Source organism: Neovison vison, chromosome 8, assembly GCF_020171115.1.
Source record: "Neovison vison isolate M4711 chromosome 8, ASM_NN_V1, whole genome shotgun sequence".
In the NCBI taxonomy this organism is placed as follows: domain Eukaryota; kingdom Metazoa; phylum Chordata; class Mammalia; order Carnivora; family Mustelidae; genus Neogale; species Neogale vison.
Window position 1 is genome coordinate 48,691,923 of NC_058098.1, and position 23,399 is coordinate 48,715,321.

The 23,399-nt window shown below is 42.4% G+C and overlaps 1 protein-coding gene and 1 pseudogene across 1 annotated transcript; both read right to left on the reverse strand.

The window, feature by feature from the left end:
- Window positions 1–2,311: 2,311 nt before the first annotated feature.
- Window positions 2,312–4,666, reverse strand: CST11 (cystatin 11). Its single transcript, XM_044262210.1, is given in 4 exon segments — window positions 2,312–2,443; window positions 3,495–3,599; window positions 4,220–4,444; window positions 4,592–4,666. Coding segments are annotated over 4 exon segments (489 nt in total). The 3' UTR covers window positions 2,312–2,359.
- A 595-nt stretch (window positions 4,667–5,261) lies between these two features.
- LOC122915400 lies at window positions 5,262–5,793 on the reverse strand (annotated as a pseudogene).
- Between the last annotated feature and the right edge of the window lie 17,606 nt (window positions 5,794–23,399).

A 23,399-nucleotide genomic window follows, 5' to 3' on the forward strand; every position in this document is an offset into this window, starting at 1 on the left:
TCCATTATCACCACTGCTATTCAACATAGTACTAGAAGTCCTAGCCTCAGCAATCAGACAACAAAAGGAAATTAAAGGCATCCAAATCGGCAAAGAAGAAGTCAAATTATCACTCTTCGCAGATGATATGATACTCTATGTGGAAAACCCAAAAGACTCCACTCCAAAACTGCTAGAACTTGTACAGGAATTCAGTAAAGTGTCAGGATATAAGATCAATGCACAGAAATCAGTTGCATTTCTCTACACCAACAACAAGACAGAAGAAAGAGAAATTAAGGAGTCAATCCCATTTACAATTGCACCCCAAACCATAAGATACCTAGGAATAAACCTAACCAAAGAGACTAAGAATCTATACTCAGAAAACTATAAAGGACTCATGAAAGAAATTGAGGAAGACACAAAGAAATGGAAAAATGTTCCATGCTCCTGGATTGGAAGAATAAATATTGTGAAAATGTCTATGCTACCTAAAGCAATCTACACATTTAATGCAATTCCTATCAAAGTACCATCCATCCTTTTCAAAGAAATGGAACAAATAATTTTTAAATTTATATGGAACCAGAAAAGACCTCGAATAGCCAAAGGGATATTGACAAAGAAAGCCAAAGTTGGTGGCATCACAATTCCGGACTTCAAGCTCTATTACAAAGCTGTCATCATCAAGACAGCATGGTACTGGCACAAAAACAGACACATAGATCAATGGAACAGAATAGAGAGCCCAGAAATAGACCCTCAACTCTATGGTCAACTAATCTTTGACAAAGCAGGAAAGAATGTCCAATGGAAAAAAGACAGCCTCTTCAATAAATGGTGTTGGGAAAATTGGACAGCCACGTGCAGAAAAATGAAATTGGACCATTTCCTTACACCACACACAAAAATAGACTCAAAATGGATTAAGGACCTCAATGTGAGAAAGGAATCCATCAAAATCCTTGAGGAGAACACAGGCAGCAACCTCTTCGACCTCAGCCGCAGCAACATCTTCCTAGGAACATCGCCAAAAGCAAGGGAAGCAAAGGCAAAAATGAACTGTTGGGATTTCATCAAGATCAAAAGCATTTGCACAGCAAAGGAAACAGTTAACAAAATCAAAAGACAATCAAAAGAATGGGAGAAGATATTTGCAAACGACATATCAGATAAAGGACTAGTGTCCAAAATCTATAAAGAACTTAACAAACTCAACACCCAAAGAACAAATAATCCAATCAAGAAATGGGCAGAGGACACGAACAGATGTTTCTGCAAAGAAGACATCCAGATGGCCGACAGACACATGAAAAAGTGCTCCATATCACTCGGCATCAGGGAAATACAAATCAAAACTACAATGAGATATCACCTCACACCAGTCAGAAGGGCTAAAATCAACAAGTCAGGAAATGACAGATGCTGGCGAGGATGCGGAGAAAGGTGAACCCTCCTACACTGTTGGTGGGAATGCAAGCTGGTGCAACCACTCTGGAAAACAGCATGGAGGTTCCTCAAAATGTTGAAAATAGAACTGCCCTATGACCCAGCAATTGCACTACTGGGTATTTACCCTAAAGATACAAACGTAGTGATCCAAAGGGGCACGTGCGCCCGAATGTTTATAGCAGCAATGTCCACAATAGCCAAACTATGGAAAGAACCTAGATGTCCATCAACAGATGAATGGATCAAGAAGATGTGGTATATATACACAATGGAATACTATGCAGCCATCAAAAGAAACGAAATCTTGCCATTTGCGACAACATGGATGGAACTAGAGCGTATCATGCTTAGCGAAATAAGTCAAGCGGAGAAAGACAACTATCATATAATCTCCCTGATATGAGGAAGTAGTGATGCAACATGGGGGCTTAAGTGGGTAGGAGAAGAATCCATGAAACAAGATGGGATAGGGAGGGAGACAAACCATAAGTGACTCTTAATCTCACGAAACTACTGTGGGTTGCTGGGGAGAGGGGGGTTGGGAGAAGGGGGGTAGGGTTATGGACATTGGGGAGGGTATGTGCTTTTGGGTAAATTGGAAGGGGTGGTCAACCATGAGAGACTATGGACTCTGAAAAACAATCTGAGGGGTTTGAAGTGGCAGAGGGGTGGGAGATTGGGGTAGCAGGTGGTGGGTATTATAGAGGGCATGTAGCACTGGGTGTGGTGAAAAAATAATGAATACTGTTTTTCTGAAAATAAATAAATTGGAAAAAAAAGAATAAGGCAAAAAAAAGAGTGGAATCATAAACAGTAAGAGTGTTAATATAATAGTTTGACAAATATTTATTTTCTATATTCAGAATTACTGCTTATTGCAGGATACTTTCATGTATAGTGATTGTAGGTGCGTGCTCCAGGACACCTAGCCATTGGTGCAATTTTTGTTCAGGATTCTGTACTTTTCAAACCAAGGAACAACAAACACAGAGTAGAAGCATTCAATTTGCTAAAAAAAACAAAAACAGTATTCAAAAAAGTTCAACATGCAAAGTCAAAATTTTAAAGGAGCAGGAAGAGGATGTAACACATGTAGTTGGGGAAATGACACCACTTCACCATGCCTCCATCCAAACATGATTTGACTTTTATTTTGATTTCAATCACTTGATATTAGAATTAGTGAGATCATTCCTTAAAACATCCTTCTGTTTATGGTGATAATTGGAGACTAGAAATAGGCTCCATCCTGCCATACTCATAATAGAAACCAGTGATTCTTTTTTCCTCCTTATTTTTACTCACGTGTCATTTACTTCATACTTTCCCTTATATGGCCTCTGCTGGCTTCATCCATCCAGCCATCCATCATTTATCCATTCATCACCCACCCATTGTCCATCCACCCATTATCCATCTATCCATCCGTCCATCCATTCTCCATCCATCCATCCATCCACTTGGATCCATCTACTTGAACCCACCCATCACCATCTATCCTTCCTTCCCTGCATTTATCTTTGTTCATCCACTGATTCATCACACCCTCTCCCTCCTTCCCTTGTCCCCATTCTCTCTCAAGATTTTGTTTTTCTTTTTCACTTCTCTTTTATTCCATAATGAAAAATTAATAAATATAATTTCTTAGTTTGATTTTGTTTTCTTGCTTTTCATTTGAAAGCCCAGGGTTGGGGGTAGGAGGCTTACACTCTTACATTTCTTTTAAAATTGGAATCAAATACCAATTCCATCAGCTTAGTCACATCAAGAAGATCCTCTGATTTTACCCTGTTGTTATAGTCAATTATTCAGACTCCTGACTCTCCTTGTCTGGATGACTTTTATCTCCCAAATTCTTTCAGCAACAAAGGAGCAATGCCTGCCAAGTAGGATCTTGGTCACTCTTACCTTCACTTCTCCTCTTTGTGTAAGTCAGTGTTATCTATGCATTCTTTTCAAGCAGGCTTGAATATACCCCCAGTAATTCTACCCTCCCTCATCCTAATACCACAGAAAACCCCAGTGAGTTCTTCCTGAATTAATGTGCATTCACACAGTACCTTATAAAGCTCTCCTTCCTGAAAGTAGCAGTTAGTAGTCTCAAACTTTTGACAGGTGGTCTGCCGCATTTCCATGATCACATGATACTACACATGGTCGGTAATCTGTGGGGAGCAAGTGGCAAGGAGAGTAAAGGACTTCTCCTTTCTCTGTAGCTTCTTGTGGCAAAAACTCCTTTGCATGGTGCCCAAGGTCAAGGACTCCTTCCTGGACAAATTGGTGGGCTTCTCTCTCCCCATCTTATCTGACTCCTGTCCTTTTGCCATTCAAAGAGAATTCTCCAGAAACCAATCTCTGGGCAAAGGCACCCCTTGGGCAACTTAAATGATACTAATTGCTTTGGCCAAGGGTCTGTAAACTGTCTGTAAAGGGCCTGATAGTCAATCTTTTAGGCTTTGCAATCCATGCAATCTCAATTACAAGTATTCAACTTAGCTGCTGTGGCTCAAAAGTAGCCCTAGATGATGTGTGCATGCATGACATGGCTGGGTAGCAATAAAACCATTTACAAAAATTTTAGTCAGGCAATATTTGGCTCCTGGGGTATGATCTGTTAACCCCTGCTCTTAGGTGTCATTTAAGTAATTTAATCCATGTCAGTGAATTTATGTTGCTCCTAAAATTCCCATTTTAAACTAAATGAGGCTGAAATTCACTTGTATGGGCCTCTCCTTTGGACTGTCTCCTTTGGAAAGGCATGGCTAGGAGACGGGGCTGCACTGACCTGCTTTTGGACCTTCAGGACACGCATAATCTGGAAACTTTACTTGTCGTCACTCTTCTCGTTGAAGTCATTGATCACATACTGCGTAGTGGCTGCCACATAGCACTCTGATGGAGGAACTTCTTTGACACTCAGAAAGGTTTTCCTTTTCTCTTGGTAGGTGAGGGCCATCAGAGATACCAGGATGGCCAGCAGGATTTGTGGGACCTGGCCATTGTCCCTCACCTGGGGAGTGATAGGAAGAAACCAATCCCCCCTTACCCTCCAGAGCCAAGCAGGATCCCACTGACCTTCCTTGCCTGGCCATATTTAAAATGGTCAGTAATGGAAACCCACAGCCCTCCTCCTCCACCCTCTCTACTATAGCTGGACCTGGTGGATGAGCAGGAACATTCTGTCATGGTTGGCAAGTTCAGTCCCACTTTCTCTTCTTCTTTTTGCATACATTCACCTATCACACACATACACTTATGCAAATACTCATCTCTTCTCTTTTGGGGGCTTCCGTCTTAGCAACACACACCCTCTTGCTACCCCAGCATGATCTGGGTGGAAGCCAGGCCAGGTGCGTCTATCTATTGAACCCATCTCAGCCAGCACCGTGGGTGTTCTGGAGTGACAGAAAGCAATGGAGACATGGGGGATTCTGGATCACAGGGCAGTGAGGCACAAACAGGTCAGCCAAGTGAACACCACATCCTCCCTGTCCTTTGCCTTTCTCCTGGACTCTTCTTATCACCCTTTCCCTATACTCTGCCTGGCCAGGATATCACCTTTCCTTCAGGCCTAAATCTTGGTCTCTTTCTCTGTGTTAATAATTCTTTTTTTAAAGAAAATATTTGTGATGTTATTGTATCATGAGACATTGAAACATCTGAACAGATGAATATCCAGGCAGTTAGGCAGCCACCTTTCCCTTCACTTCTGTTATTAGAGCAACTTGTCAGTAGGTTAAAAATAAGGAAATAAAAAGACAAGCTTTTGCATTACTTAAGTCTTTCCAGGATATGTGCTGGTTCAACACAGACTTTGTCAGATGCAGCTAGTGTCCAAATGTCATGCACAATACCTCCATAGCGGCAGCACACTGAGCCCACTCCCACCACGGCCCTGATCGTTTGTGTATAATATTTTGAATATCTGGAGGAATGTGAATAGTATAAAGAAGAGGAGAAAAGAGGAACAGCAAAAGTGCTTGGCTGGGAGGAAACCAGTTGAGGTTGTGCAGGGAAAGCCTTGAACGTGTGATTAGTGCAAAACCAAGCATTGGCAATGTTCTTTAATGGAAACATCTGGTGGAACCCCACGGTGGGGTTTTCATCAGCCTTGAGCTGGCCCACAACCATGCTGTTGATGCAGCTATCTGGCATGGGCTGCTGGTTCTGCACTGTGATGCTGCGCTGGGTTTTCTGGAATGGAAGACTAGACAACTTCTCCACAATGGCAGCTTTCCTCAGGAATTGCTGTCCCTCCCATGTAAGGCATGATGGGTCAATATAAATTGTGCCCAGTTGGTTCCTGTCATATTGAATGAATCTGGATCCAATCTGCTCTCAAATAGGTTTGTCGGCCATTCTGAAACATCATCCAGCCTTGTTGAGATCCAAGGGGCTGGCACGATGATGGCAGTGGTGCGGCAGCCTGTGTTAATAACTCTTTCTTTTTTTTAAAAAAATGTATTTATTTTTGAGAGAGAGTGAGAACACAAGCAAGGGGAGAGACAGAAGAACAAGCAGGCTCCTGCTGAATGAGGAGCCTGTCTCAATCCCAGGACGCTGAGATCATGACCTGAGCCAAAGTCAGACGCTTAATATTCTGAGCCACCCAGATGACTCCCTGTATTAAGAACTCTTAAATTTGGGAGGTGCATGGCCCCCCTTGGAGAAGCCAAATGGTTTTAAGATAACAAAGGATGTGCCCCATATGGGAAGCAGACTCCATGTATGCATGAAGTCATGAGACAGCTTTATATTCACTTTCCACTGTCTCATTGAATGGCTCCGGCTATGCTATTTGTCTCCTGTAACCTTTTAGGGCACTCTCAGACAATACATACAACCTCAGTCTAATAATCAAGAACCAGTCTCTCCAGGTGGTTAGAGCTTGCATTGTGTTGTGATGCTATACTTCTTCCTCCTGGAGGCCTGCCTACAGGGAAGAGTGATAGCTCCTTTTTCATTTTCCCCATCTGTTCCATCTGCCTCATCTTACCATCTTACTTCAGGACCCTTCTGATGTGGGGACAAGGAGAAAAAGAAGGAGTGGAGATACTGAGAAGTCCCTACATGGCACCAGCTGCAGTGCTCCTGGACTTGTTGGGAATTATGCAGTATACAGTTCTGTGAGTCCCTTCCTGGCTCTACTCCAGCCTCCACTGCTAGTAACCTCTCCTCCACAGCTCTCTTGGAAGCTGTGTTAGTTTCCTAGTGTTGCTGTAATAGGTTACCATCAACACTGGCTGTAATAGGTTACCATCAACACTGGTTTAAAAACAACACACAGTTATTATCTCACAGTTCTGGAGATTACAGATACTAAAATTAAGGTGTTAGCAGGGTTGCATTCCTTCTGGAAGCTCTAGAGAAGAACCGATTTCTCTCATTTTCTCTCTTGTAGATGCCACCTGCATGCCTTAGCCTATATCCCCTTTCCCATTTTCAAAGCCAACAGTGTAGCATCTTCAAATGTTTCATATGACCTCTGATTCTTCTGCCACCTGTCCTTCTCTGACTCTCTACCTCCCTCTCACAAGCATCCTTGTAATTATTTCAACCTACCCAGATAATTGAGGTTCATCTATCCATATTAAGAGCCTTAACTTAATCACACCTGCAAATCCCTTTTGCTTTTGGAGGCAGCCTGTTCACAGATTCCAGGAATTGGACTGGAACATTCTGGGGGGAAGTTATTCTGTCTATCCCAGCAGCATTCCATCTGGTTGTTTGCCCCAGATGTCTTCCATCTGGTTGTTTGCTCCCTGGGAATCCCTTGGTTTCTTTTAGCTAAGGTGTATGGACCTTCCCACTCCAGCTCTCTCTGCTCAGACCAGTTCTGGCCCAGCCGTTTCTTGGGTGCCCAGCTGGAAAGCATTGAGTCAGTCTCAGCTTGTAGCCTTGGTGAGTTTCAGACAGGAACCCACATTGCTTAAAACTTTCTCTCTGCTCTCCAACTCCTGACTGCTTTATTTCCTCAATATCTATGGGTCTTCACCTACTGTGAGAAATTTCACATTCTTCTCTAAAACCTCACCTTGAAATCTCTCTCAGTTAAAAAGTCCATTTGAGGGGCAACTGGGTGGTTCAGTCAGTTAAGCATCTGCCTTCAGCTCAGGTCAAGATCCCAGGGTCCTGGGACTGAGTCCCACAAAGTGCTCCTTGCTCGGTGGGGAGCCTTCTTCTCCCTCTCCCTCTTCCTGCTACCCCCCTCCCGCTTGTGTTCTCTCTCTCTGTGTAAAAAAAAAAAAAAAAAAAAAAAAAGCCCATTTGAGCATTGAGAAACATCCACATAAAATGTTGTATGTAACTTTAGAGAGGTTATAGATCCCCAAATTATACATGGGCTCTGAATGAAGAACCTCATTTCCATACGCAAAACTACTAAGAATTTGGCCACATTCAGTGCTTCCATAGAGTAGACCCCTATATAACTGCCTTCATGCCAGGTCCTTATTTTGAGATCTGATCCTATATTTCTACCTGGTTGCTGCAAATTTCTTTGAAAATCCCACTGTGTAGTGAAGCTCCTCAAACTCAAGACCAGATCGTCCTTACTCCCCTCATGCTGCCCATTTGGGTGTACCACATAACTGTCCCTTGGAAGTCCCAAAGGCAGCCACCAAGGCCCACCTAGTCCTCATTCACCATTTTCAGCCCACCTCCCACCACGGATCATTTATGGGTAACATGGACCAATGGCTTTATTGCCATAAGACAATGCATCTATGGTTACAGTTCCTAGTACATTTATCTTATTAAAAAGAAGAGAAAAGAAAAGAAAGGAAAATAAAAGAAAATAAAGAAAAGAAAATTCCCACTGTTGGTGGGAATGCAAGCTGGTACAACCACTCTGGAAGACAGCATGGATGTTCCTCAAAATTTGAAAAAAGAGCTACCCTACGACCCAGCACTACTGGGTATTTACCCTAAAGATACAAATGTAGTGATCCAAAGGGACACGTCCACCTGAATGTTTATAGCAGCAATGTCCACAATAGCCAAACTATGGAAAGAACCTAGATATCCATCAGCAGATGAATAGATAAAGAAGATGTGGTATATATATACAATGGAATATTATGCAGCCATCAAAAGAAACGAAACCTTGCCATTTGCAACGATGTGGATGGAACTAGAGGGTATTATGCTTAGCGAAATAAGTCAATCAGAGAAAGACAATTATCATATGATCTCCCTGATATGAGGAAGTTGAGAGGCAATGTGGGAGGCTTGGAGGGTAGAAAAGGATAAATGAAAAAAGGTGGGATCAGGAGGCAGACAAACCATAAGAGACTCTTAATCTCACAAAACAAACAGAGGGTTGGGGGGGTAGGGGGATAGGGAGAGGGTGATGGGATTATGGACACTGGGGAAGGTATGTGCTATGACGTGTGTAAACCTGGCGATTCACAGACCTGTACCCCTAGGACTAATAATACATCACATGTTAAAAGATTTTTAAAAAATAAAAAAAAAAAATAAAGAGGGAAGATGAGCACATACAGTGAAAAAAAAAAAAACATTCTTCCTGGCAGGAGGCTTTCCGCATCCTACTGACAGTTGGTTTGGAGGCTGAAATTAAAAGTGGAGGGAGGGTAACTGCCCACTGTCAGAAAGTCTTCCTGCTCAACTTTGAACAGGACACTTAGTTTCAGGTTTACATGGATTTGCTTAATGTGTTTCCTGCCACAGGCTTGGATGCGCTCCATTGGAAGAAGTTATCTGACCACCAAACTCTCACCTCAGTTTGAAGGACACGCTGAGGAAGTCTGCCTGGTTTGTTTCTAAAAGTCACACATTCTCTAGTGCTTTTGTAAGTTCTCGGATGACGTCAACCTTAAAAATAAAACTGCCAGTTATTTTACTGGCAAAGCAAGTTTATTTGGAGATAGCAGAGGAATCGCACTTCAGGACATACACAGTATGGTGAACCATAGGATAGTCTGAAGAGACAAAAGGAAGGTCAGCTTTTATTAGGTTTTAGGAGGACATCAGGGAGGATTATTTTGAGCAAAAGTTCACTGGAGAAGAACAAGTGTTAAAGACTGTGGTGGTTTCTCGTTGAGGGTAAGCAGTGCTTAGTGCACCGTTGCTGGGACAGGGAGGGGTTTCCTCCTTTTTCTTAAAGGCAGGAGACGAAATTCCTATGTGAAAAATGTCCTCCTTGTCAAGATAATTTTTATCTTTTCTCTTCCTGCTGGTGCTGCCCACTGCCAGGAACAGTACGTGCAAGAGAGTGTTCCCTTCAGGGCTTCCCGACTCCATTTTAAATGAGGTGTCCTTTAGGCATTTCCACATTTTCTGCTTTTGATCAAGATCTTCCCTAGAGAGCATCACTGATCGCAAGGATTTCTCCCATTTTGTGCTTTTGTCCTGTTGCCAGGAAAGCCCTGTGCTGGCTGTCACGTCCCATGTTGGAGGTAAAGTGCACTCACTGAAACTACTGAGACCACATGTGAGCAAAAAGGAAGGGTAGGAGGGAGAAGTCTCAGGCCTTTTCCACCCACACTTCTTTATCTTATCAACGTGGTAAGCATTGGAGATCATCTCCACGCATTGAAGCAACATCATCCTCTTGGATGCATCCCTTTTGCAGACATTTGACAGGCAGCAGGTATGAAGTTGAAGAATAATTATGCAAAGTAGAATTAGAGTAATGTGGTAAATCCAGTTTGTATGATCATTCTAAGCCAGGAGCTGAAACCTGAGGGTAGCCAGCTAAATAGATCAAGACGATGGAGTGTGAGGAGAAATTTGCTTGCTCTCTGATCCTCTATAATTAAATTTCTGCTTCTCTAGAGGCATCGATCCATGTAAAAAGGATGGAATTCACAACTGTATAAATGCCTCTTTGTTCAGTAAGTAGATAATCAAGGGCCATGTGATTGTCTATAAGTACTTTATCTGGCTAGTCAAGTGATTACCACTGGGCTGCTACTGCTTTGGCTGTGGGACGGGCTAGCTTTCCTACTATTAGGGAGAGATTTCTGGTCATGTGTTGATTGGCATGTGAGAAAGGTTCTCCCTTGGAGGCAGTTCTGGAGTCATGTATGCCTCCTGGAAGTTTTTGTTGAAGGTGGCTATGGAGGCTCAATGGCAGGGCAAGTGGGAAACTTCTGATGTGTTATGGATGCTGACACGGACAGTTAAATGTCTCCATAAGCATTGACCCCTTGTTCACCAGCTATCTAAACGTTCATGCCCATGGGAAATGCTGTCTACTGCAAACAAAAATGAAACCAGTTGAGGCACAAAAGACTTCAGGTAAAGTTTGGTTATTGATAGATTCATTAACTGGAATTTCTTGATTGGCCTGTTCAAGCCATGGGTTGGGGGAGTTTGGGATAGTATCTGTGAGAAGCCATCCTTTCTAAAGTAGTCTTTTCTAAAAACCTCACAAAGAGGTGTAAACATCTTCTAAACCTTTGGCAAAGCTATAAATATCTGGGAACCTGCCACCAGAATGCCTAGCCTTATAAGTAATCGTAGCAAATGGAGGAAGTTCTTTTAAATGAGGATCACTGTCTGACTGCAAATCTGAAAAGACAAGGCCAAAAAGTATTAGCCTATCAAAGAGTGATTGCAGCCTGGCCTTGAGGGGTTAAGATGGTGTGTGTACAGAACAGAAAAAGAATAGTTATTCTTGTACTGGCCTTTTCTGCTGGCTGCACAGACTCTTTTGTTACTCAACATACTAGGTTATAAACATGTTAGATCATTCCACTGGAAGAAATAGAGTGTTTATTATGGTCTAACACATACCTACATATATAAAACTGAAATAAAGTTTAATGAACTGACATATATTTCCTGTTTTCAGTATATGCCATGCATGCACTCCATTTTGTACTGTGTGAAATTATTTTTAAACACATCTATAGATAATAAATAAGTCTATAATATATCATCTATAAATTATAGATAAAACTGAAGATACATTATCCATATATCAATGTAGATACAAACAATATGCATATTTTCTACTTAAATAAATGTTAATAATAACTCAGGAACAATCTGAAAAACAAGAAGTCACAATAAATCCTTCTACAGTTGGTATAAGTTTATCGTGAAAGTTTCATGGCTTCTCACTTTACAAAGCAGTGTCTACTGCTTTGCCCAGATTCTTTCAGGTTTAATGCAGTTTGTGCAGAGTTAATTTCTGCATATTACGTTAAGTGTTCTAACATTTTCTCTTGATTTATTTTGTGTTCTCAGCTCTTCCAAACTTTTTTTTCTTTTTTTTAAAAGTTATTTATTTATTTGCGAGAGTGTGAATGCGAGAAATCACAGAGGGAGGGGGGAAAAGCAGACTTGATGCAGAGCAGGGAGACTGACGTGAGGCTCAATCCCAGGACCCTGATATCAGGACCTGAGCTGAAGGCAGACACCCAACTGACTGAGCCACCCAGGGCCTCCCTTCCAACTTTTTTTTTTCCCCAATTTATTTATTTTCAGAAAAACAGTATTCATTATTTTTTCACCACACCCAGTGCTCCATGCATGCCATGCCCTCTATAATACCCACCACCTGGTACCCCAACCTCCCACCCCCCCGCCACTTCAAACCCCTCAGACTGTTTTTCAGAGTCCATAGTCTCTCATGGTTCACCTCCCCTTCCAATTTACCCAGATTCCCTACTCCTCTCTAACGCCCCTTGTCCTCCATGCTATTTGTTATGCTCCACAAATAAGTGAAACCATATGATAATTGACTCTCTCTGCTTGACTTATTTCACTCAGCATAATCCCTTCCAACTTTTTAAACATAATCTTTGCTCTGCTGATCTTGGTGGCATTCTTTCATGTGTCAGGGGTCTCACCTGGGTCTACCTGATTCTATTTCACATGGCCTTTAATGCTTCAGCAGGGTAACTTAGGCATGTCCCATGATGGTGACAGGCTTCCAAGAGAATGAGAGGATATGCTCTAGGTCCTTGGGGTTTAGACTTGGAATTGGCTTACAGACACTTCTGTGACATTCCATGAAAAAGAATAAGAGACTCCACCTCTCAGTGAGAGGAACTGTAAAGTCGCCTTTGCAAAGGGGGTGGATATGGGGAGGCTTAAAAAACTGTAACCATTTTATCAATCTAGCACAGAGTATTAGTCCCAAGTAAAACTCTATTTTCCTATTCTTAAAATGATTATCACACCTGCTGTTCAAGACTATTATCTGTTCATGCCTTCTCCCCTTAAAGACGAACTCTTTAGACTTATTTTTTTTCCTGCTCTTCTGTCCCCCACCCCCCACCCCAGGATGAGCATGGTAGGATGATTTTATTTCTTCTTTTCCCCATATTTACTCCTTGAGTTTGAGATTCATTTACTGCCCAAAGGAGCTCAGTTATTCCAACACCATTTGTTGCAAGAGTGTTTTTCTACCTTGAACTGCCTTTTACATCAATGTAAAAAAACGGTAGACTACCAGTGGTTATATTTCTTGACTATTCTGTTCCATGTATTTATCTACCATTTTGCAAGAACCATACTCTAGCTCTGTAGGATTTGGGGCTGGTTTCCTTGGGATTTTCACAACATGATGCATGTACTCATATGATGTTTCTGGGCATACATATAATCATGTTGTATATGAATAAGGAGAGTATGTAGTTGAGTCATATTTTTATTCATTTTGACAATCTCTTACTTTAGATCACTTATATTTAATGTAATTATTGATTGTGTTTGGATTGAGCCTACTATTTTAGTATTTGTTTTTGTTTGCTACCTCTTTTTAAATTTTCTTGATTTTGTTGATATTTCCTACCTTTCCATTCATTTCAAAAGTCCTTGCCTTTATTTCTTTGAATGTTCTATAACAGTTGTTTTAAACTCCTTGTCAGACTGAGTTATTTCAGCATTGGTGTCTTTTTAAAAATTGTAGTTCACATACAATGTTACATTAGTTTCAGGTGGACAAAGAGTGATTTAACAAGTCTATATGTTATGCTGTGCTCACCAGAGGTGTAGCTGGTGTAGCTACCATCAGTCACCATACAATGCTATTACACCACTGATTATAGTCCCTATGCTGTGACTTTCATCCCCATGACTTATACTTCCATAAGTATAACTGACTGAGCCACCCAGGCACCCTGACCTTGACATTTTTGAAGAGGCATTATACTGTGGAATTTCCCTAAATATGTATTTCTCTAATTTGTGCAATAGCATGGCATCCTGCTAAGTGCTTTGACAGTACAGAAACCTGTCTGTGGATTCTCCTGGTCTGTGCTCATTGGCCTCAGGGGACACACATACCCCACCTCCTCTCAAGGCCCCAGTTCTGACCCTACCTCCCTGAAAAAAGAAACCTTTGTTCTTTTTGTGGCTGTCTTGCCAGCTGTCTTGGTCTCTCCCAACATTTTTTTAAAATTTAATTTTATTTTTTCAGTGTTCCAAGATTCATTGTTTATGTACTGCACTCAGTGCTGCATGCTATATGTGCCCTCCTTAATAACCACCACCAAGGTTTACCCATCCCCCTCCCCTTTCCAACTTTTGAGATAGTAACAATGAGACTCATTCAGAGCTAAGGAATAGTAATGTCCCTATAGAAAGCATGTTTATTCACTGGCTTATCATCCTAAGGACAAGGCCAGAAGTGTGGGATGAGGCAGGAGAGCAGAGGCCTATTGGCCTTGGTCTGGGTTCCTCGAGCATTGAACTATGTTGGTGCTTGGTTCTGGTTCTGACTTATAGCTGAACGACTGAGGAACAGAACTTTCTTCGCACCATTAAAAAAAAAACATTGCTATCTAAACTTTCAGATCTCAAGAAGATACAATATTCTTTTATTTATTTATTATTACATTTAATTAACCAACATATAATGCATCATTAGTTTTTGATATAGTGTTCAACAATTCATTAGTTGTATATAACACACAGTGCTCATTACCACATGTGCCCTCCTTAATACCCATCACCCTTTTACCCCACCCCCCTACCTTCTTCCCTTCTGTAACCCTCAGTTTGTTTCCTGGAGTCCAGAGTCTTTCACGGTTTGTCTCCCTCTCTGATTCCTCCCCTTCAGTTTTATTTTCCTTCCCCTATGGTCCTCCATGTTATTCCTTATGTTCCACATATGAATGAAACTGTATGATAATTGTCTCTCTCTGCTTGACTTACTTCACGTAGCATAATCCCCTCCAGTTTCAACCATGTTGATGCAAATTGTAGTATTCATCTTTTCTGATGGCTGAGTAATATTCTGTTGTGTATCTGAACCATGTCTTCTTTATCCATTCATTTGTTAAAGGACATCTTGGTTCCTTCCACAGTTTAGCTATAATGGATATTGCTGCTATGAACATCAGGGCACATGTGCCTCTCCTTTTCTTTTTTCTTTTTTTTTAACTTTTTTTTTTTTTAAGATTTTATTATCTATTTGACAGAGAGAGAGAGATCACAAGTAGGCAGAGAGGCAGACAGAGAGAGAGGGGGAAGCAGGCTCCCTGCTGAGCAGAGAGCCTGATGCGGTGTTGGATCCCACAACCTTGGGATCATGACCCGAGCCAAAGGCAGAGGCTTTAACCCACTGAGCCACCCAGGTGCCCTGCCTCTCCTTTTCACTACGTCTGTATCTTTGGGGAAAATACCAAGTGCAATTGCTGGGCCATTGGGTAGCTCTACTTTTAATGTCTTGAGGAAGCTCCATATACTGTTTTCCAGAGTGGCTGTACCGGCTTGCATTCCCACCAACAGTGTAAGAGGGTTTTCCTTTCTCCACAGAGGATAACATATTCTTATAATAGTTACTCTGTGTGTTCTGTTGAGTTTTAATGTTTACATGGGAATGACTGATCTTGAATGTGATATAAGAATTGGACACCCAGGCAAGCATCAGGTGTTCTAAGATACAGGGCACAGCTTTGAGAGGGGCCAACAATAGCCCCCGGTGGACAACACTGCTGTAGAAAGAGGCAGCAGTGCTCAGGCCAGCTGGGAGACTGGCAGAGGACAGCCAGCAGGTTAGAGTTGGTTTATGTTCAGGGAAAGGGTTCTCTTCCCTCCTGTTCTCCCTGCTGACACATGGGTTCTGGAGGGTGGTGCCAGCATGTGTGATGGGAGCAACCTGGACTTCCCTGCAGAACCATACGCTTCTCTCCTTTGTAATTGAGAATTTTCCTGAGCCCCTAATAGGTATATGTAGTGTTTTTGTTGTAACAAAAGATACATAACATGAAGTTTATTGCTTTAATCATTTTTAATTATACATTCTATTGGTATTAAGTACATTCACATTGTTGTGCAACCATCACCACCATCCATCCCTAGAACTTTCTCATTTTCCTAAACTTAAACTCTGCACTCATTAGATAGTAATACCTCATCTCTTCCCACCCTCTTGTCCCTGGAAACTACCTTTCCACTTTCTGTTTGTATGGATTTGAATATTCCGGGGTACCTCATATAAGTGAAGTCATACAATATTTGTTCTTTGGTGACTGGCTTATTTTACTCAACATAATGCCCTCAATGTTCACTCATGTTATCCTTTGTGACAGAATTTCTTTTCTTTTTGAGGCTGAATAGTATTCTGTTGTATTGATGTACAATTTTTTTTTATCCATCCATCTGTTCGTGGATATAGGTTACTTCAGACTTTTGGCTATTGTGCCTAATGCTTCTGTGGACGTGGTTGAGTACATATCTGTTCAGTCCTAAGCCCCATTCTGGAGCAGTAACTGTCAAACCCCAGTAGAATTCCCAGGGGTCCTGACCTGGGCAGCTCTCTGCTTTGTCTATGAGTCTACAGTGAGTCCAGTCACCTGTGGGCTTGATCTCTATAGGGAAGGAGGGAAATGGTCCTGCTGACTTTTCCAGAGGCAGTGCTGGACCGTGGACCGGAGGCCAAAGACAGAATGAAGAGAGCTTTAAGGTAGAGCCAGGTTGAATGTTCAGTGCTCTTTCAAGAGAAATGAAAATTTTCTTCTTTTCACACAAACCTCCTGAAAGTCAAGGGTTATAAGAAAATTTCCCAGGAAGCAAGGACCACATCACTTCTGCTTCAGACTCTGGCCACCAGGCTCACAGGGCACAGGCATTCTGTAGATGGGCCATACCTAAATCTGAGAGGCACAAGAGGGTGGCCAAGGGAGAGTCCATCTACCTATAGATACCCACCAGGGCACAGGAGCCACCAGTTTGAAAGAAAGCCTTCATCAGGACTGCAAATGAACTTAGAAGGCAGCAGTTCAACTCAGCACATCCCTACCTGCTCCTTGATGCTTAAACTCCCCTACCTGGGGACTCAGCCTTGTCTTCCTGGTGAGAACTTAGGCTATAGGCACTACTTACTGCCCCTGGGAAAGACAGGTGGTGATGGACACTCCTGCGGTGTGGAACTGTATAATCTCTGTCTTGCTTGACTCAAAGCAAGGCGTGGAGAGGAGAGAGGAGTAACAGGGTACCAGGGTGTGAATGGAGGAATGGGAGGCAGTGGCTTTCAGTACCCTGGGGAAGAGGTGTTTCTTTGCCTCAAGTGGGGGACAAAACCTGGAGTTCAGCACCTGCCAAGAAGAAGAGCTGTAGCAAATATCCCAGGACTTCAGTTGAGACCACGAAGGGCCACAACCTGCATGTTAATTGGAAATAGACCAATTTAAGAAGCGCCACTTCGAGTCTTCAAGGAACTGAAGTGAAAACTATAATTACCTAGAATTCTATAGCCAGCAAAATTTTTCTTGAAAATGAAGGTAAAGTAAAAACATTTCAGATCATCAAAAAGGAGAGGAATCTCAAAAATTTTTAAAGGTGAAAAGAGTTCAGAGTATTTTTTAAAAATTTAAACTTTATTTTATTTTTTCAGTGTTCTGGGATTCATTGTTTATGCTTCACACAGTAGACAACTGCAATAAAAATAATTTGGAAAACTCTAGATCTTGTAAAGTTAGTAGTATATTTCTCAATAAGCCAAGGGTCAAAGAAGAAATCACATAGAAAATAAGAAAATACTTTCAATCAAAAGATAATGAACATATGGCATAGCAAGGCTTCTGAGATGTAGCCAAAGCAGGGCACAGAGGATAATTTATCATCTTAAAGTCCATATATTAACCATGCTTGAAGGACATGTCGGGGGTATGGGGGAAGTTTGCTGAACCCTTAGGACAAGGGCTCCCATGGAAGTACAGTTGTTTAGTGAGAAGACAGTTTTTGAAAGAAAAAAAAAACAACAAATTAACTAATTAAAAGGTACATTATCAAGATCCAGCCAAAGATTAATCTTTAAGAGAGTTCTTTGGGAATAAGAAATAACCCCAGTGAAAATAATGTTGAAGGATGCAGAGCAGAAGGGTAAATATGTTATTAAATTCAATTAACTTAAGACAATCATACTGTTGTATGGTCTTTCAAATATACAGAACTTAAACACCTGACAACAATTACAGGGAGTTAGGAGTAACAGTCTCCTAAGATCTTTTCACCATCTCTGAAATGGTAAAAGTACTAATTTACATCAGATACAAGTAACTCAATGATGATTGTCATAATTGTTAATGGTACCAAAAAAGAAGAGTAAAATAAGGAGTAAATAAAGCCATGGAGAGGAATAAATGGAAACTTTGAACTTGAAAAAGAATGCAAGAAAGAAGAAAAGAAGGAACAGACAATGAGATGAATAGAAAACAAATATTTTTATGGTCAATTGGAACCCAAACCCACCAATAGTAGTGGTAATACTAGTTGTCAGTGATCAGTAATATGAGTCATTGTAGATGGAATAAACCCTCAAAATAAAAGACTTCTAGACAGATTTTAAAAACTGTTTGCTGCTCACAAAGCAACATCTTAATGATTAGGACACCAACCGTGAGTAAAAAGATAGATAAAGATGTATCATGAGAAAAATAATGACAACAATGGTGATGTAGGAGCTCTGATATCACCCAATGCAGACTGCAGAGCAAGAGAAGTCCCTTTGGATAAAAGATACAACTAACACATAATGGTAACTATTTGACCACCAAGAAGGTGTAACAGTTCTATTTGTATAAGCACTTAATGACAGAGTCTCATAATACATAAAGCAATCATTGTGAGAAAAGAACAAATTCACAATCAATCACAATGAGAGATTTTAACACATTTCTGAGCAATAGACAGAAAAAGAGACTGAAACCTGAACACAAACCAAAGCAAACCAAACTCGATATAACAAAATAAAGCAAAAGAGGGTAAGTATATGGAAGGTTTGAAGGAAATGGTGTACTGAGTGGTGTCTAACTCCTAAAAAATACAGAATATACCTTCAAGAACATATAGAATGTTGGTCATATTCTGAGCAATAAAAGAAATCTCAACAAATTTCAAAGAAGTTAAGTAATAGGGCATTTTCTGACTATGGTGGACTTCAGCTGGAAGTCAACAGGAGAGAGGATGATTAGAAATTGGCTATGGTAGGAATTAAATAACACAGTCACAGTAGCCCACAGATCAAGAAAGAAGACAGTGAAACTGAGAACATATTTTGAAGGAAGGAAAAACCAATCATACCAAACTGGGAGGATGAAGCCAGATGTACCTTCTGGCAGAGGCCAAGTCAGGACAGTAGATTAGACAGTTCCACAACCTTCCTCATTGTTGGCTGGCCATCCTGTACTTCCCTGGGCCGGGTGGTGGTGGGCTCCAGCCAAGGTTGTAGGAAGCCTTGGCAACTGCCTCCAATCCCATAAATGGGCTCATCAGCATTTCCAGGAATCTATGTGACTTGTTCAGTTGATGCACTGCCATGGGAGCAAACAAGGTGGATACAGGATGGGGGCTGAAATAGCAACTCAGTCAGGCAGCCCTGGCAATGTGCAGGGAACAGAGCATGTCGCATGCATGCCTTGTGTCCAGGGTTTTTGTGACAAGGGGTGAAGTTGTGACCCCTCTTCCTCCATTCTTTCTGTTTGGTAATATGGAAGGGACAGGCAGGTAGATGGACAGACAGAGCTGGACAGAGGCACCAGTCAAATGGGGGAGGTCAGCAGCTCTCAGAACAGGGCTGTGTGGGATCCGGAGATGTGGAGGGCAGCCCAGAAGCTGCTGCCACCCCCTCCTCAGACCTTGGTGCTGGCAAAAGACAACATGTTCCTGAAGACGCCTCTGCTTCTGGGACTCATTGCACTGGGAACTCATGTCTGGACCATTCAAAAAGAATTTGTAGACATTAGTAAGAACCATGATTATTTAGTGACATCTGTGGAGTTGCTCTGGCTCAGTTCAGTGAAGACAACATGGAAGAACACTCATACAAGTTGTTGGAGGTTGGGCAAGCTCAGAAAAAGGTGAGTTGGAATCATTCTGTCCATGCCCAGATTATGGTCCCTGCATGAACGGCCCTGAGCTGGATGCCATGCCAGCAGGGCCCTGGTAGGGAAGGCCTCACCTCTGCACCACATTCCTGAAGAAACTGGGCGTGGCCCCCTCCCTGCATAGTGCCCAACAGCTTCCCTCAATCTTTCCCATTTCCTGACCCTCTGCCTCTTCCTTGGACAGTAGCCAACCCTGGACACCTGGAGGATGTGGGAGCTCCTTGGGCACAGGTACTATACCTGTTCTCCCAGCCCTGTGCCCTGTCCTAGCTCAGGGTCTGGGGACTGTGTAAGTGAGGTTGGGAATATGTGTGTGTGTGTGTGTGTGTGTGAGAGAGAGAGAGAGTTGTTGGTGTGTTTTGGGGCTTGAGTGGATATCATGTGTCAGTTACAAAAACTGAGCCCCAAACAAGTCAGCCTTCTAGATAATTCCAGGTCAGGAATTATCTAATGAGAGGCAGGTTACTTCTCACAGTGATTTCTGGCTACATTTCTAAGTTTGAGTTCTTGAATTTTCATGGACTTCTATTTAACAGGATGAAAGGGTAACTTTTAATAACTTCTGATAGAAGCCTAACGAAACAAACACATGGAACAGCAGCTACTTCATAAATATCCAGTTCAGTGTTAACAAGAAGAGCCTTTCTGTGCAGCCAGCTCCCACATAAAGAGACAAACATCCCCAGCCCCCAGGACCCCCTACATCCCTGTCTAGATGCTGCCCTGAAAGGGACCACCAGCTGCGATGGCTCATCAGTGGACTAACAAACCCACTACCCTACTCTCTAGAGGAGGATTCTCTGGTGTGCTCCCCTTGTGTCTGGATGACATTGCACAGGTGTATGATTGAGAGATCAGTGGTGCTGTTAGGGTTGCTGTGGCCCATGCAGGCTCGTTGCTGTGCAGCTTCTGATCCTGTGAGCATGCTCCCTCCTGTGCATTCAAGGCACTGTAGATGCAACTAGCAGGTGCAGGCCATCAGGAGGAGTGCCTCAGGGAAGATTTCAGTACATGCTTCAGGTGCATTTAGGGAAACCTTTCTGTTGATCATACGCTTACAGAGAAATTGCACATGATTTGAATATTCTATTTATATACATATTCTAGTCTTTTGCCCACTTCTTTTTTTTTTCCTGCTCTTGGTACTCGAACTTTAATAAGGACTGTACAGGCATTTGGCAGCACACATTCTATCAAGAGATTTTGACAACTAGAAAGCAAACAAAAGGACAATTTAAGTGTAACATCACATCCATTCAAGCTGTCACTCAAGTGCCTACCAGTGATCTGACACCAAATCAATAGTATTACGGTTCATTGAAGTCAGATCACTGGTTTCACAAAGTTTCAGAGCAGGCAGCTGCAGCAGCACAATAGCAAACTCCGTTTCCTGTCTATTATTACAAAGGAGGAAATCACTGTCTGGCTTCTTTCAGTGCCAAAGCCTCAGCACACTACTGCCTATAGACTCTGGGATTCTAAGTGAGATGACTGGGTGTGCCATGCCATTTTATCCTCACCTACTACCTCTATCCTACCACCTCCTTCTCCATTCTCCAAGAAAAAAAACAGGAGCTAGCTTGATAAGGATTTCCCCTCCTACCCCCCCACCCCCGCAAGAACCAGAGAGAGTCCATATCATAGATACTCTATGCTTTTGCCCACTTTTCTATTTTATTCATTCATGGGAAGCAAATATTTAGCAGCTGTTTTATAATTTCTTCTTGACAGAGGTGGACAATGATATTTTTAATGGAGTTGACGTTGCACTGCACAATTTGTAAAGAACAGGGTGAAGACCTAAACAGCTGCCCCTTACAAGAAGGTCCAGGAAAGAAAAAGGGTTGATAATAAAATTAACTATAATATTAAGGAAGGTCTATGAAAGGAAGCTTAGAGAAAATGTCGGGATGATCCTGGGCCACAATGAGGGTCTTGGCCCACTCTATCCGGGTCTCAGGGCTCCACCCAGAGAGGGAAGGTGGTCACACTAAGAAGACAGAGTGGCTTCCAGCAAAGTAGTGAAGCTGAGCCCTGCTTTCACCTGGCTGGCCCACCAGAAATACCCTAAAAATACCCATATGACCTTCCTCCCAGGATGAAGCCCTCTCTCTAGAACATAGCCCGAATATTTCCTGAAACCTTGGATTCTGTCTCTGTGATCTAACTCCTCCTTTATTTTGGTTTTGGAGGACTCTTTAGTTTATCTAGTCATCCCACATCCCCCTCTAATATCCTGGACTTCAAGGACATGTCCCAATCTTCCCTCCACCCCAGCCTTAGGGAAAGTCTCCCCTCTGGGTAGGTTTGCAGCTCTTGCTGAGTGTCCAGTGTCCAGCTGGACCATCTCCTGGGCAGTCTGCTGGCTCCCTCAGAACTCATGGGGGCAGGGAGAATCCAGGAAATGTCATGGGTACTGGCAAGACCAATGGGTCTTAGTGGGGGCCTAGTGGGACCCTCTCAGGAGCCCCCACCCCACATGTGCAGATTCAGTAACCCCCACCCATCATTTTGGTGGAGACCTGAGCTCCTCAGATCTTATCCTAGGCTGCTGTTTCTTTTTGCTTTTTGTCATTTGTAATTTTCATGTACAGTGAACTCCCACTCAGTCTTTCATGTGAAGTGCTCTCCATGTGTTAAACTGTTCTAATCTCATAATTGCTTTTTTTTTTTTTTTCAGGACTGCACCTTTATTGTGGATACCAGACCATGGCTTTCCCAGTTCTTCCTCCTGAACAGTACCTGCATGCAGAACTAGGCAGAGAAGGGGCCCCTGGCTCCTCAAGCAGAAGTTTCTAGGGCATTTGGGTGGTTCAGTCAGTTAAGCATCAGTGTTCAGCTCAGGTCATGATCTCAGGGTCCTGTGATCAAGTCCCGCATTGGGCTCTGTGCTGAGTGGGGAGCCTGCTTCTCCCTCTGTCTTCCTGCCTTCTCATTTTGCTCTCTCTCTCTCTCTGACAAGTAAATAAATACAATCTTCTTCTTCTTTTTTTTTTTTTTTTAAAGATGTTCCTTTCCCTCCAGAGAACAACAGTCAGTCTGTAGTCTCAGGTCTGTTTAGTACCAGGAGTATTAAATGTATCTCAGAACACTTTCTGGGTTCCCGTCTGTTTTGCACTCTCCCAGATCTTTTATATTTTGTAGGGGCACCTGGGTAGCTCAGTGGGTTAAGCCTCTGCCTTTGGCTCAGGTCATGATCTCAGAGCCCTGGGATTGAGCCCTGCATTGGGCTCCCTGCTCAGCAGAGAGCCTGCTTCCCCTTCTCTCCCTCTGCCTGCCTCTCTGCCTACTTGTGATCTCTGTCTGTCAAATAAATAAATAAAATCTTTTAAAAATTTTATATTTTGTAAATCTTGCTGCCTGTGACAAGGAGTGGAGATTTCATCATCATTACTGCTCTTACCTTGACTGTAGTTGCAGAATGTTGAGTCAATCAGACTCCCCAGTTCCTGGGAGGCTGTCCTAGTGGTCCTTGCAGTGTCCCCACTGGTTGGCTGGTGTATTTATTCATTCACTTACTCATATATTCATCCACCGTTCCATCCATCCATCCATCCATCCATCCTTCCATGTACCTGCTCACCTATTCATTCATCCTCCAATCTCTCCATGCCCCTCATCCATCCCACTCAAAAGGAATGTAGACAAATTTGCCAA